This window comes from Bombina bombina, chromosome 5 (assembly GCF_027579735.1).
Source record: "Bombina bombina isolate aBomBom1 chromosome 5, aBomBom1.pri, whole genome shotgun sequence".
NCBI lineage: Eukaryota > Metazoa > Chordata > Amphibia > Anura > Bombinatoridae > Bombina > Bombina bombina.
The window spans coordinates 550,930,467-550,946,933 of NC_069503.1; the positions used below are offsets into that span (position 1 = coordinate 550,930,467).

Genomic DNA, 16,467 nt, shown 5'->3' on the forward strand with positions numbered 1-16,467 from the left:
AATCAAAATGATAAATACCAAAACATTTGATGACAGAAAAAAAACAAACCAGTGCTGTGCCTTTAAATTTAAAAGTTAACTTTTTTACTGCAATAGCTAATAACGTATCTCATAGCTAAACAGAAAACTTTTATCAAACACCCCTACACCTCAGCAACTCTGCTGAGGTGCCTACCTGCCAATCCGGACTGAATTCTCTGTATTCAACCTCCTTTGGGCTGGAACGATCCGGAGTGAAAGATTGATAACGCTATAACCGCTTGCTTAACTGGTCATTGTAAACCATGCGGTTGTAGAGTCCCACTGTGCCGATAGCCTTACAGACTATGGCAGCTACTGCCGAGAGTTGCTCAGTTAATATCGGAAGAGCGCGAAGCACTAGCCCCGCCCATCATGGGCGTCATAGAAAAACCTAACCCGATTGGCCTAAGTGTACTAAAATGAAGCCGATAGAAAATAAGCAGCAATAAAAAATGAGCTCCCCAGCCCCAGTGCCTGTATTCATGGCTGTCCTTAGTACTCTCTATTAACAAGAGAGATAAATGTCCCCACACAAGGATCTCTGTGATTGAGCCTTATGTCATTATGAACAGGATAAAGTACCCACTTGCCTCTGAGATACTGATTCCCAGAATAAAAACAAAGTTAGCACTTACCTTTGTATTCTGCTCGACAGCAGGGCAGCTCAGCAGGTTTAGGAGGTCCTCTCCCTCCCATAGCCCTGTGGAAAATCAGAAAGCCTGAGTTAACATTGCTTAGGCTGTTAGGAGAAGAGCAGCATCAATGTATAGGAGGCGCAGTGAGAATTATGTCCAACCAGTTCCTATTGCTCTAAAGCCACCAAAAGCTCTACTGAAGAGACTGATATGGACTACGGCTACACCCTAGAACAAAGCAGCACTCTCTGGCACTAATTTAAAAATAATAAAGTCTTGATTGAATAATCTAATCTAACACCTCACTTTACCTCTTCCTATCACTAACGTAGGCAAAGAGAATGACTGGAGTGGGAGGGAAGGGAGGAGCTATATATAGCAGTTCTGCTGTGGTGCTCTTTGCCTCCTCCTGATGACGAGGAGGTGTAATTCCCACAAGTAAGGATGATGATCCATGGACTCATCGTGTCTTTAAAAATAAATATATTATTTATATGAAATGTTTAACCCATGTTAAGCGCAAAAAAGTACATCTAAAAAAATCTTAATATTGCAAAGTTACAAATACTGTCAATATTAAAAATACATTATGAATTTACCCTTCTTAAAATTGTAATAAATAAAATGCCAGACAATATATTATTGAAAACAAAATATACAGACACAAAACATATTTACAAAATATACAGAAAACAACACATATTTACAAAACTTTAATCCTAATAAGTACACTTTATTCTCATTAGGAAAAGTCCTGTTTATTACAACTAATATATGTCCTTTTGGCTGCTTACCTAGTCTTTAACACTGCTACATTACGCAATGCAAAATATATAAATGTTGTGTAACTTTCCCATACGTGTAGGAGAAAGACAGTAGAGAGTATATTTGTTGGAGACTATAATAAAATAATAAAAAGTGACAACATTGATTATCTTCGAATGTTAGCAGACACAAATTGTTGTGTGTAGGGTTTATGTATATAAGTTACGGGTAAAGTGAGAAATCTGGGTAAACCTGACATTACCCAAGCGACTGTGGGTATAGCCTGATGTAATGCAATTCCCCCATATACACTATTTTTGTTTGCCTCTGCCTGGGGGGTTCATGGAAGACGCCCTGCCGATCCTCTGGCATCTACCCCAGTGAACCTTGGGGAATGAGGTTTACAAGAGGGGCTTCGCCTGCCTTGAAACCCCCAGGCGGTGGCAAAAAAGATAGTGAATATGTGTGAACTACAGTGCATCGTAGTATATATGTTTGATGTGGTGACTCAATGCACTCTGAGAAGATTTATCATGTTACATCAGGCTTTACCCACAGCCGCTTGGGTAATGTCAGGTTTACCCGGGTAATGCATATGTGTGTGAGTTTGTATGCTGCTTCCACCTATAAAATGAAAGATGAAGCCTGTAAGCTCACTTGCAACAAATAATAATCATATATTTTCACTTTAACTATGTTAAAGATCTGCTTGGAAGGATGATCAGATGTTTGTGTCTAAAGCATAAAAACAGGAAGGCTTCATTGCAACAAGAAGTGAAAAAAAAACTGATCCAAAATCCCCATGTTTAGCATGGGGTGTCAGGCTGCATAAGGACCCTAAAGTGCATCTGACCTTATGACAAAGCAAAGCAGCATGACCCAAATCTATTAACTCACTGTTGCTCAAAAGGTTTAGTTAAGCTATGTAATTTAATTATTTATATCAGAATAATAGTGAAAAATATATCATATAAGAGAAATAAAAAAAATCTCACCTTGTCAACTGTGACATAAGCTCGGTCATGTACTCCATTTAATATTGTTGACAGTGATGTTGGGTAACCACAATTTTGTGGTAATACAGTTCTATATAAAGTAAATCCAAAGTACTGTAAATACAAAAATGTAGTAATTAATGTAACTAAAAATTGAAAAAAATGAAGCAAATAATTATGGGAGCATTTTGTCATAACTAAAAATTGCCTAGCAGTTGTTTTAGAAGAATATCAGACCTTCAGGGTTTAGGTAAAGTTTGGTGAAAGTATGCAAACATAGTCAAATACACATAGTAACAGACACATACAGAGTTCTACACATACAGACGGTCAGCAACATATACACAGACATTCATATATCTATCTGTTGCTGAAATATATATAAAAAACACAAACACAGACAATACTTCCCCAAACAGAAACAGAACTAAAGGCAATAGCTAGCTAACTAAATTAAAAAGGTTCAGAGATACATCTAAACTGTAAGCTCCATGTGAACTCTCTTATTATACCTCCTAGGATAATAAGCTCCTTGGGCAAAATCTCCCATTATATACATGCATAATACTTTAAGCTTCTTACAAATATAGCCTTGTTTACCTAGGCCAAAATACGCTCCTGTGTATCTTGCTTAACCCTTTCAGGGCTAATGACGGCTCTGAGCCGTCACAGAGTTTCTCACTCTGGTGCTAATGACGGCTCAGAGCCATCATGAGCACTCTCCCACCTTGAGGGAGATCTGGGGGCTCCTTACTGCTCCTACCCCGGCGATCATGCCTGTAGAGTGACAGGCATCGCCGGGGCTTCACGTGATGCACGGTGACGTCAAGCGCAATTACGTGATGACGTCACCGTGCAACTTTATTTATACTCAACAATTTTAAGTATAGGAGGAGGGGGCAAGCTGCTTAGAAGTCTGTATCTCAGGCATCTAAGCAGCTACAGACACCCAAGACCCACTGTTGGAAAGGTAATCGCCTAACCTTTCCAACAGTGTAAGTCTTGGGAGTCTGTAAAAAAAATTAAAAAAGTTAAAAAAAAAAAAAAATTAAAAAAGAAAAAAAAAGAAAAGAAAATATTAGCACCCAGGTGGGAAATGGCTTAGCAGCCAAAGGGTTAAATAAGCATGCTGCAAAATATTAATGCCGCCATTATTTGGAAACAAATGTTGCCACGCTAGTTAGCATTTAATTACAGTCCGCTTTGGAAATAATAGATTTGTTGCCTGTTAGCCTCTTTTCTATTCAATAAAATTTAACTGAAGTTTCTAAGTGGTTCGGCTTCTGAATATTTTATAAATACAAGCACATCGTAATCCTTTTATATTCCTAATATTTCAGCGCTGATTGCTAGCTGCATAGATTGTTGCCGCAACTACTGGTCTATGTTTGAGTAAGGCTTCACTATAAGCTGGAAATAATAACCTTTCTTGGAATATCAGTAGCTTACAATAATATCCCTTATTCGATTTATCCAATTATATTGAGACCAAGTAAGTTGCAGGTTAAATTTTAAAACTTAGGAGTTCCCATCCACTCCCCACCGTTCCCTAACATGTTTCACAGCTGAACAGCTTTCTCAAAAGAGTACGGCACTGCCGATATGGTGTTTTTATTGTGTGTAAGCCTAGGCACTCACATAACATCCCAGATCGACAGCACATGCAAGTTCAACTGTGCAAAACTTCTTTCAGAAATTACAAAGCTGACCTCTTCATGGTTTTTAAAAAAATACTTCCTGGGTGGGTAGAATAAACACTGTAAAAATGATAATATGACCTATAGTACTGTATGTTCTACAAATACTCCCTCTCCCACACATTGCTGCATATATACACAAATTACAAAAGGTTAAAAATAACTATGTGACAGACCCTTCTGTCAGGACTGAAGGAGTTAACTGTGTTTAGCTTTAAGAAACTATTTTCTAAACACAAGTTGCTGGCTCCAACCATAATTTAGTTAGTGATAAGAATTCCATTGTTTGATCACCCTCAGAGAGAAAACGCCTAAGTGATAAGAAGAGCCAAGAGTGTCTTGTGGTTGAAGTGTTTAAGTAATATAATTCTATTGTATCATGTCAAAGGGCTTGTTCCCTCCATGTAATGTACAACAGTCTTTCAACCCCCATCTGGGGGGGGGGGGGGGTCAGACCTGCATAAATACTAGGCATAGCCTTTTAATAAATGTCATTCTGTTTAAACCTGAAAACTGGCTGGTTTGTGAATTGCTGATTCCCTATGCAGGACGTTGTTCCCTGGTATTAACCCTTGGTATCCTGTTGGTACCGTAACAATTGGTGGCAAGCGACGGAATGAACCTTATCGCCCAGAAGAGCAACTACACAAGCCAGTAACCTCAGGAAGAGGGGGATTATTACAATACTGACTAAGATGGAAAAGAGAAAAGTAAATTTTGCAGCTTTTAAAAACTTCCTGGAAACAGAAGGAGAGATTGATGGGTACCTTGCGGATTTTGAGAGGCAATGTGCACTACACAAGGTACCCGCAGAGGACTGGGTCACGATATTATCTGGAAAATTATCCGGCCGGGCCAGTGAGGCTTTTCGGGCCATTCCAGATGAGGAAGTCGGGGATTATAATACTATAAAAGAGGCTCTGCTCTCCAGGTATGCGGTTACACCGGAGGCATACCGGAGGCGGTTCAGAGACACTGTTAAATTAGCTGGAGATTCCTACCTTGAGTGGGCATGTAAGGTGCACCGCACAGCAGCTCACTGGATAGCGGGGTGCCAAGCCGTATCTGGGGAAGAGGTGCTGCAGCTATTCCTGTTGGAACATTGCTTCGACAAGTTACCCGCAGGAGTTCGAGAGTGGGTTCGGGACCGTAAACCCTCCACCCTGCAGGAAGCGGCTCGCTTGGCAGATGAGTATACGGATGCCCGCAAACTGGACACTGCTACCACTAAGCCCCCTGCTAGAGTGGAGTACAGACCCCCAGTCACCCCAGCAGCTGCCAGTTACCAAACCCCGGCGCACCGCTATACCACACGGCCTCCGGCCACGAACTACCCTCAGAGAGCCCTGTTCAATTCGCGGTGCTACTCACAACCTATTCGGTGCTTTAGATGTAAGCAACTAGGGCACAAAAGACCAGAGTGTCCCCTAAACGCAGCGAACCAAGCGCAGTCCTGGAGAAGACCCGCCGGCGGAATCCCACGTAATCCTCAGCCTGCGGCCCGCTACGTAGAGGCGCAAGAATGCTGGAGCATCCTACATGAGGCAGACCTTGTGCAAGCTGCCCACCGGAATAACCGGCAACTGGTTAAAGTGAATGGGAAGAAGGTCAGTGGTCTACGGGATACTGGTGCTACCATGACCTTGCTTCAAAAGAACTTGGTGTCTGAGAAACAGTACACTGGAGACACTGTGGCTGTGAGGGTAGCAGGGGGCGATGTGTTCAGCCTACCTGTTGCCAGGGTACATTTGGATTGGGGAGTGGGCGCTAGACCTGTGAATGTGGGGGTCAAGAAGGACTTACCTGCTGATGTTCTTCTTGGAAATGACTTGGCCCCCCTTGTTTCTGCCTACGCTCCTATGGGTCCCGCTGATGTTAACCCTGTGACTACCCGTGCCCAGATCCGTGCAGCAGAGACTGACCCACCTGCTGTTAAGCCCCAGGACGCTGAGCTCAGTAAATCTCTATCCGCTATTGATATGTGGAGGTCCCGTTACAATGCGCTGATGAAGGAGAAGAGGAGCGCAGAGGAAAAAGCACGTTTAGAACGTGAATCTCTGCTAGACAAGCTGCACCGACAGACTGCAGAAAACACCAGCTTGAGAGTGGGACATGAAACCTTAAAGACAAACTTAGCGACACTTGAGGAGAAGCTGACGCTGGCTCATAGTGAGGTGCAGAAACTCAAGGGCACCCTATGTCAGTATGAAGGGATTGTGGATACCTATAAAGAGCAGGTACAGAAAACTCGTAAAGAAGCTGATGGGATTTTGAAGGACTGTTTGGCCCTGGTCTGGGCACTGAGGAATTTGAACCCTTGTTTGTATGGACAGGAATTCTCTCTCATAACGGGAATACAGATGGATTGTCCCAGCAAACTGACATGCCTACCACCTCCTAGTCCGGTCATCCCCAGGTTGACCCGCAAAAGGGTCAAGCCGGGTCTGCCGGAGTGTTCCACAAGGGGGGAGCTATGTGACAGACCCTTCTGTCAGGACTGAAGGAGTTAACTGTGTTTAGCTTTAAGAAACTATTTTCTAAACACAAGTTGCTGGCTCCAACCATAATTTAGTTAGTGATAAGAATTTCATTGTTTGATCACCCTCAGAGAGAAAACGCCTAAGTGATAAGAAGAGCCAAGAGTGTCTTGTGGTTGAAGTGTTTAAGTAATATAATTCTATTGTATCATGTCAAAGGGCTTGTTCCCTCCATGTAATGTACAACAGTCTTTCAACCCCCATCTGGGGGGGGGGGGGTCAGGCCTGCATAAATACTAGGCATAGCCTTTTAATAAATGTCATTCTGTTTAAACCTGAAAACTGGCTGGTTTGTGAATTGCTGATTCCCTATGCAGGACGTTGTTCCCTGGTATTAACCCTTGGTATCCTGTTGGTACCGTAACAAACTATATTTAGAAAAATAAACCCCCCTAATAAGTAAACAAACTATGTATGCTCCTAAGGAGCTAGGAGGCCTGGGGGTACCTAATCTTAAATTATGCAAGAAGGCAATCTCACTTTACAGAGAATCATAGAATGGAGTAGACATAGTACTGTAAATCCAAAACACTGGATTCAAACTGAGCATGACTTGCTGGTCTCCCCCAGCTTGTTGGACACCCAAATTATTGCCTACTATCCGGAACAGCGGAATATCCACAATTTCAGAAAAGTTTCTGGACTGGATGTCTATTTGCAAAACTGCCAAAGGCATTGACACCTATATTGTCAAACCCTGAGTTCCGAGTAGGCCTGACACATTCACCTGATACAAACCGAAAATATAAATAAAATTGTTCCAATATTCTCATTGCTAAATTCAAATAAAATAAAACCCAAAACAGAGATCTAGCACGAGACAGGGGTTCAAGAAATCTTGGAAAAAATACCACCAGGTCAATCACTAAATTAATACTCACAAAGACAGATCAAAGATAGATGCTTATATTTATAAACTATTCAGAAGTCAACCGGCTTGGAAACTTCAGTTAACTTTTATTGAATAGAAAAGAGGCTAACAGGCAACAAATCTATTATTTCCAAAGCTGACTGTATTAAATGCTAACTAGCGTGGCAACATTTTTTGCCAAATAATAGTGGGTGTTCTGTTATATTTGCCTACTGTGTTACGTTATTCTACCTACGTAACGCGTTCGGCCAGATAGGGCACTTTAATATCCGCCATTTTAGTTTGAAACGGAGGTTGATGTCAAAATATTGATCGGATGGTGATATTTGGCTGTTTGCAGTGCAGATCTCGCTCAAACAGAAAACTTTAAAACATAAACACAAAATATTATGTATGTTATTAGCGTGTGATGATAGCATTCATTTTATAACTGTATTTTTTTTTCAGGGTACAGATATGTTTCCATTATTTTTTGTTACATAGCCAGTAAAAATACAGTTATAAAATTAACGCTATCATCACAAGCTAATACCATACAAATATTTGGTGTTTATGTTTTAATTATGTATGAGCGAGATCTACACTCAAAACAGCGAAATATAAGGTGGTAGGAAAAGTATACAGATACGATCACTATTTAAACATCAGCCTCCTTTTGAAACAAATATGGCGGATATGAAAGTTCTCTATTTAGATGTAGGCTTGGCCGTACATATTACGTAAGTAGGACAACATAACAAGGTAGGGAAATATTACAGAACATGGGCAGTCAGCCAATATGTTGCAGTGTGCTAATTTAAGCAAGATACAGTGTTACTTTATTTGATGCTGTAATGTGGCTAACAACAGTTTAACTAAACATAGTTTAACTAACAACACAGCTGTTAAATTGATTGATATCTGCTTAGAATGTAAACTGTGCCTATAACATTGCTCAGCAATAAATGTCAAGAGGCAAATTTATAACAAAGCATTTAAAGGGATAGGAAAGTCAAAATTAAACTTGCATGATTCAGATAGAGCATGTCATTTTAAAACAATTTCAAATTCACTTTTATTTTCAAATGTGCTTTGTTCTCTTGGTATCCCTTGTTGAAAAAGAATACGCACATATCCTACACTAGTGGGAGCTATAAACGAGAGAAGAGACAGATGCGCCACATGGCCCAATATTGTTTGATCCACAAAGATTAAACGATCAGGTTGTGTTAAATTAGACTCACAATCTTAGGAGCACTCCAGTTAGTGCAATGGGAGCAGTCTGGGATCTATAACAGTCACCCAGCAGACCGACCTCTTGGAGTAAAGATGGATAATCTGTGATAGAATACAAAAAGACACAAAGGTGCCTATATGGCCTAGTACAGTCTTATACCGAGGAGCAGTAGTATGTGTGGTAAGATATATACTCACAAAAGGTAATGCATCTCCATTGATGCTATTCAGACAGGAAGGGATCAATACAGTCACCCAACAGACTATGACAAGGCTTCCACAGGAGGCAATCAGCAGAGGTCCAGTGGACCAATATAGATCCAAAAAATACACAGTAGCAAGTGTTTAAGATAAAAAAGTATTAAACTTTACTAACAAAAATTAAAATCAAGCGACTCGTTTCTCAGCAGCTAGCTGTTTCATCAGGCTTATAAAATGTAACTCAAACACTTGCTATATATGAACCACATTTCTATCAATTTGATTAGCAACATCTGTGAGGGGAGTGGCTGCTAATCAAATTGATAGAAATGTGGTTCATATATAGCAAGTGTTTGAGTTACATTTTATAAGCCTGATGAAACAGCTAGCTGCTGAGAAACGCGTCGCTTGATTTTAATTTTTGTTAGTAAAGTTTAATACTTTTTTATCTTAAACACTTGCTACTGTGTATTTTTGGATCTATATTGGTCCACTGGACCTCTGCTGATTGCCTCCTGTGGAAGCCTTGTCATAGTCTGTTGGGTGACTGTATTGATCCCTTCCTGTCTGAATAGCATCAATGGAGATGCATTACCTTTTGTGAGTATATATCTTACCACACATACTACTGCTCCTCGGTATAAGACTGTACTAGGCCATATAGGCACCTTTGTGTCTTTTTGTATTCTATCACAGATTATCCATCTTTACTCCAAGAGGTTGGTCTGCTGGGTGACTGTTATAGATCCCAGACTGCTCCCATTGCACTAACTGGAGTGCTCCTAAGATTGTGAGTCTAATTTAACAAAACCTGATCGTTTAATCTTTGTGGATCAAACAATATTGGGCCATGTGGCGCATCTGTCTCTTCTCTCGTTTATAGATTACCCTCTTGGATCCAGGCCGGGTCCCATACAGATTGCTGCCTCTCATCTTCTCATTCCATCATCCAAAGACTTTATTTTTAGTTTCTTATGCTTTTTGCTTTAATATTGATTAATAGTATATTTATGTGATAACAATTTATATCTTTCACATTGTTTCTATTTGGAATACACTATATATATTATCATATACACTACACAGCTTACTGAACGCTGTTTTCTCATCTTACTCATATTATATTTATTGAATTATCTAGGGCGCACCCTATCTTATAGACTAGTGGGAGCTAGTTGCTGATTGGTGCCTGCACACACTTGTCTCTTGTGATTGGCTAACTAGATGTGTTCAGCTAGCTGCCAGTAGTGCAATAATTTTCCTTCAGCAAGAGTTAACAAGAGCATGAAGCAAATTTGATAATTGAAGTAAATTGGAAAGTTGTTTAAAATTGTATGTTCTATCCAAATCATGAAATAAAATTTCCCTTTAAGCATACACTATTAATGCTAATCTATTGGACAATATTTGTTTGTCCCATAGCATTGGGTAGATACATAATAAAGGTGCAGTGGGACATTTAATATAAGCTAGACAGCAAATAGTATTTTGCATTTTGTTCTTCATTAAGCGCTGGGTGGGCAACTAACTTACACAGATAAGCCACTTGTTTGGGGCTAATACCATCCCTTGCAGAAGTTATATAATTAATCCCATACAATATTTTATAATACTTAATGAGAACCAAGCTGTTGCAGAGTTGTTTTAAGGTGGTATTCACATTTTCTTTTTTAAATAAATGTTAAGTTTTATTTAAAGTGATTTACAACCAATCACTATTATTTCACAATTACTTAAAGGTTTTAATTCCACACATTTAAAGAGGTAGTGCCATTGGTTTTCTATTTTAAATAGAGTGCCTTACCACCTCCACCACAACCACCAATTCTGAGAGTCTTTCTACCCACTGAGAAAGCAAGACAGGAACAGGAAAGGATTAAATCACAGAAACAACGTGCTAAAAAGCAATGTAAAACACATACCCCTAAGCGCATCAGTGCTACTGGTAAATCCTAAAGCCAAAAACAAAAGCCAAGTAGAGATTTAGTGAGCACACTAAGCTGACTGTGCTATATTAAATGCAACAGTAACCTTAAAAATCAAGGATTTTAAAAAGTGACCAAAAGTGCTATAAAAACTGAATTTATATCTTACCTGATAAATTCCTTTCTCCTACGGTGTGTCCGGTCCACGGCTTCATCCTTACTTGTGGGAATATTATCTTCCCTAACAGGAAATGGCAAAGAAGCACACAGCAAAAGCTGTCCATATAGCCCCTCCTCTGGCCCCGCCCCCCAGTCATTCGACCGACGGTTAGGAGAAAAAGGAGAAACTATAGGGTGCCGTGGTGACTGTAGTGTATAGAGATAAAAATGTTTAAGCCTGACGAAAAAGCCAGGGCGGGCCGTGGACCGGACACACCGTAGGAGAAAGGAATTTATCAGGTAAGATATAAATTCTGTTTTCTCCTACATAGGTGTGTCCGGTCCACGGCTTCATCCTTACTTGTGGGAACCAATACCAAAGCTTTAGGACACGGATGAAGGGAGGGAACAAATCAGGCGACCAAAACGGAAGGCACCACGGCTTGCAAAACCTTTCTCCCAAAAACAGCCTCCGAAGAAGCAAAAGTATCGAATTTGTAAAATTTTGTAAAAGTGTGCAGTGAAGACCAAGTCGCTGCCTTACAGATCTGATCAACAGAAGCCTCATTCTTGAAGGCCCACGTGGAAGCCACAGCCCTAGTAGAGTGACCTGTAATTCGTTCAGGAGGCTGCCGTCCGGCAGTCTCATAAGCCAATCGGATGATGCTTTTCAGCCAAAAGGAAAGAGAGGTAGCAGTAGCTTTCTGCCCTCTCCTCTTACCAGAATAAACGACAAACAAGGATGAAGTCTGTCTGAAATCCTTAGTTGCGTCTAAGTAGAATTTTAAAGCACGAACCACATCTAGGTTGTGTAACAAACGTTCCTTCTTTGAACCTGGATTCGGACACAGGGAAGGAACAACTATCTCCTGGTTAATATTCCTGTTGGAAACCACTTTTGGAAGAAAACCAGGCTTGGTACGTAAAACTACCTTATCTGTATGGAACACCAGATAGGGAGAAGAACACTGCAAAGCAGACAATTCAGAAACTCTTCTAGCAGAAGAAATAACAACCAAAAACAAAACTTTCCAAGATAGTAACTTAATATCTATGGAATGTAAGGGTTCAAACGGAACCCCTTGAAGAACTGAAAGAACTAAGTTTAGACTCCATGGAGGAGTCATAGGTCTGTAGACAGGCTTGATTCTAACTAACGCCTGTACAAACACCTGTAAATCTGGCACGGCTGCCAGTCGTTTGTGTAACAAAACAGATAGAGCAGATATCTGTCCTTTTAAAGAGCTAGCTGACAAACCTTTATCCAAACCCTCTTGGAGAAAGGAAAGTATTCTAGGAATTTTGATTTTACTCCAAGAAAATCCTTTGGAGTCGCACCAACGGATATACTTTAGTCATATTTTATGGTAAATTTTCCTAGTCACCGGTTTTCTGGCTTGGACCAGAGTATCTATAACCGAATCTGAAAACCCTCGCTTAGATAGAATCAAGCGTTCAATTTCCAAGCAGTCAGTTGCAGAGAGACTAGGTTTGGATGTCTGAATGGACCTTGTATTAGAAGATCCTGTCTCAAAGGTAGCTTCCATGGTGGAACCGATGACATATTCACCAGGTCTGCATACCAAGTCCTGCGTGGCCATGCAGGAGCTATAAGAATCACCGAGGCCTTCTCCTGTTTGATCCTGGCTACAAGCCTGGGAAGGAGAGGAAACGGTGGAAACACATAAGCTAGATTGAACGACCAGGGCGCCACTAATGCATCCACCAGTGCCGCCTTGGGATCTCTGGATCTGGACCCGTAGCGAGGAACCTTGAAGTTCTGACGAGACGCCATCAGATCCATCTCCGGAATGCCCCATAGTTGTGTTAACTGGGCAAAGACCTCCGGGTGAAGTTCCCACTCCCCCGGATGGAAAGTCTGACAACTCAGATAATCCGCTTCCCAGTTGTCTACTCCTGGGATGTGAATTGCAGATAGGTGGCAGGAGTGATCCTCTGCCCATTTGATGATCTCATCGCTAAGGAACTCTTTGTTCCCCCCTGATGATTGATGTACGCTACAGTCGTCATGTTGTCAGACTGAAATCTTATGAACCTGGCCTTCGCTAGTTGAGGCCAAGCCAGGAGCACATTGAGTATCGCTCTCAGCTCCAAAATGTTTATCGGGAGAAGAGACTCTTCCCGAGACCATAGACCCTGAGCTTTCAGAGAGTCCCAGACTGCGCCCCAGCCCAAGAGGCTGGCGTCGGTCGTAACAATGACCCACTCCGGTCTGCAGAAACTCATTCCCTGAGACAGGTGATCCTGAGTCAACCACCAGAGGAGCGAATCCCTGGTTACCTGGTCTACTTGAATTTGGGGAGACAAATCCGCATAATCCCCATTCCACTGTTTGAGCATGCACAGTTGCAAAGGTCTTAAATGAATTAGAGCAAAAGGAACCACGTCCATTGCTGCAACCATTAGTCCGATTACTTCCATGCACTGAGCTATGGAAGGCTGAGGAATAGATTGAAGAACTTGACAAGCGTTTAGAAGCTTTACCTTTCTGACCTCTGTCAGAAAAATCTTAATTTCTACAGAATCTATTACTGTTCCTAGAAAAGGAACCCTTGTGGACGGGGACAGGGAACTTTTTTCTATGTTCACCTTCCACCCGTGAGACCTGAGAAAGGCTAAAACAATGTCTGTATGAGCCTTTGCCTTTGAAAGGGACGACGCTTGGATTAGGATGTCGTCTAGATAAGGTGCTACAGAAATGCCCCTCGGCCTTAGAACCGATAGAAGGGACCCTAGTACCTTCGTGAAAATTCTGGGAGCAGTTTGTCCAGAAAGGCGAACCTTAGGAACTGATGGTGATCTTTGTGGATCGGAATATGCAGGTACGCATCCTTTAAGTCCACGGTAGTCATATATTGAACCTCCTGGATTGTTGGTAATATTGTCCGAATGGTTTCCATTTTGAATGATGGAACTCTGAGGAATTTGTTTAGAATTTTTAAATCCAGAATTGGCCTGAAAGTTCCCTCCTTTTTGGGAACCACAAATAGGTTCGAGTAAAAACCTAGACCTCGTTCCGCTGTTGGAACTGGGTTTATCACTCCCATCTTTAATAGGTCTCCTACGCAATGTAAGAATGCCTGTTTCTTTATCTGGTCTGAAGATAAGTGAGACATGTGGAACCTTCCCCTTGGAGGAAGTTCCTTGAACTCTAGAAGATATCCCTGGGAGACTATTTCTAGTGCCCAGGGATCCGGAACATCTCTTGCCCAAGTCTGAGCAAAGAGAGATAATCTGCCCCCTACTAGATCCGGTCCCGGATCGGGGGCTACCCCTTCATGCTGTCTTGGTAGCAGCAGCAGGCTTCTTGGCCTGTTTACCCTTGTTCCAGCCTTGCACAGGTTTCCATGAAGGTTTGTGCTGGGCAGAATTGCCCTCTTGTCTAGAGGCTGTAGAGTTAGAAGCCGGTCCGTTCCTGAAATTGCGAAAGGAACGAAAATTAGACTTGTTCTTAGCCTTGAAAGGCCTATCTTGTGGGAGGGCATGGCCCTTTCCCCCAGTGATGTCTGAAATAATCTCCTTCAATTCCGGCCCAAAAAGGGTCTTACCTTTGAAAGGAATATTAAGTAATTTAGTCTTGGACGACACATCTGCCGACCAGGATTTTAGCCAAAGCGCCCTGCGCGCCACTATAGCAAAACTTGAGTTTTTCGCCGCTAATTTCGTGATCTGAAAAGCGGCATCCAATATAAAGGAATTTGCTAACTTAAGTGCGTGAATTCTGTCCATGACTTCATCATATGAAGTCTCCTTCTGGAGCGATCTTTCTAATTCCTCGAACCAAAAAGACGCCGCTTAGGTGACAGTAATAATGCACGTAATTGGTTGAAGAAGGAGACCTTGCTGAACAAAAATCTTTTTAAGCAATCCTTCCAATTTTTTATCCATAGGATCTTTGAAAGCGCAACTGTCCTCTATAGGAATAGTTGTGCGCTTTGCTAACGTTGAAACTGCCCCCTCTACCTTAGGGACCGTCTGCCAGGCGTCCCTTCTGGGGTCTACAATGGGGAACATTTTCTTAAATATAGGAGGTGGGACGAACGGTATACCCGGCTTCTCCCACTCCTTATTCACTATGTCCGCTACCCTCTTGGGTATCGGAAAAGCATCAGCGTGCACTGGGACCTCTAGGAATTTGTCTAATTTGCACAACTTCTCTGGGATTACCAAAGAATCACAATCATCCAGAGTAGCTAGTACCTCCTTAAGCAGGGTGCGGAGATGTTCTAGCTTAAATTTAAATCCTACTATATCAGGTTCTGCCTGTTGAGAAATTTTTCCTGAGTCAGAAATTTCTCCCTCAGACAGCCCCTCCCTCACTGCCAATTCCGATTGATGTGAGGGTAAAACAGATAAGGTATCGTCAGCGTCTACTTGTTCATCCTGTATTTAAAACTGAACAATCACGCTTTCTCTGAAATGCTGGCAGTTTGGATAAAAGATTTGCTATAGAATTATCCACTACTGCTGTTAATTGCTGCATAGTATTGGCGCGCTAGATGTACAAGGTATCGCCTGCACGGGCAAAACTGGTGTAGACACAGAAGGAGAGGATGTAGAACTATCCCCACTACATTCATTAGAAGAATCATCTTGGGCAATTTTATTAAATGTGACAGTATTGTCCTTACTTTGTTTGGACGCCATGGCACAATTATCACATACACTTAAAGGGAGTACCACCTTGGTCTCTATACACACAGAACATAAGCTATCTGATGGCACAGACATGTTAGGCAGATTTAGGCAGGCTATTAATGCAATAAAAACGATTTTAAAGAAAACCATTACTGTCTCTTTAAATAATAAAATGACACACTTTATTTCTGAATGTTCAAAAAACTATGAAGGCAATATCCGATCTTTATAAAATTTACACCCCAGTGTCTTATTGCTTTGAAAATATTGCACACCAAAAATGAAGTCTCTAGACCCTCAAATAAGCAAACCGGAGCTAATTGTTCAATTTAACCGGTTTTACACACTACAGTCCCTGCTACAGCCTTTGCTGCAGCTTTTACCTTCCTTAGGGGTTATTCATCACAGAAATAAGCCTTCCGGAGTCTGTTTCTTATCCACAGGACCCTCTCACATGAAGCTGCATGCACTGCCTTTAAAACTAACTGTGCAACTGAGGCGCGAAAATGAGGCCTCCTCCCTCTGCATACTAGAGTGAAGGGGCCTTCCTGACTAGATTAGGCGTCTAAGCCATGCCAGGAATAATTAAAACATTCCCCAAAGTGTATATATGTTTACAAAACATTTGAAATGCCATAAAAATGTGATATAAGTGAATCGATTTGGCCCACAACAGTGTCTACCAGTACAAAAGCCCAACAAAATAAGCCTGTAATCTGTTACTCAGTCTAAGAAAATGGCTTACCGGTCCCCTGAGGGAAAAACTGACAGTCTTCTAGCATTATCA

At 41.5% G+C, this 16,467-nt stretch overlaps 1 protein-coding gene across 1 annotated transcript in view; it reads right to left on the bottom strand.

Annotated features, from left to right (window-relative positions):
• GLB1 (galactosidase beta 1) overlaps positions 1 to 16,467 on the bottom strand; it is an 821,644-nt gene that overhangs the window by 128,452 nt on the left and 676,725 nt on the right. The window contains exon 13 of the mRNA XM_053714505.1: positions 2,417 to 2,530. Coding sequence (XP_053570480.1) covers positions 2,417 to 2,530 — 114 coding nt within the window. The remainder of the gene's footprint in view (positions 1 to 2,416; positions 2,531 to 16,467) is intronic.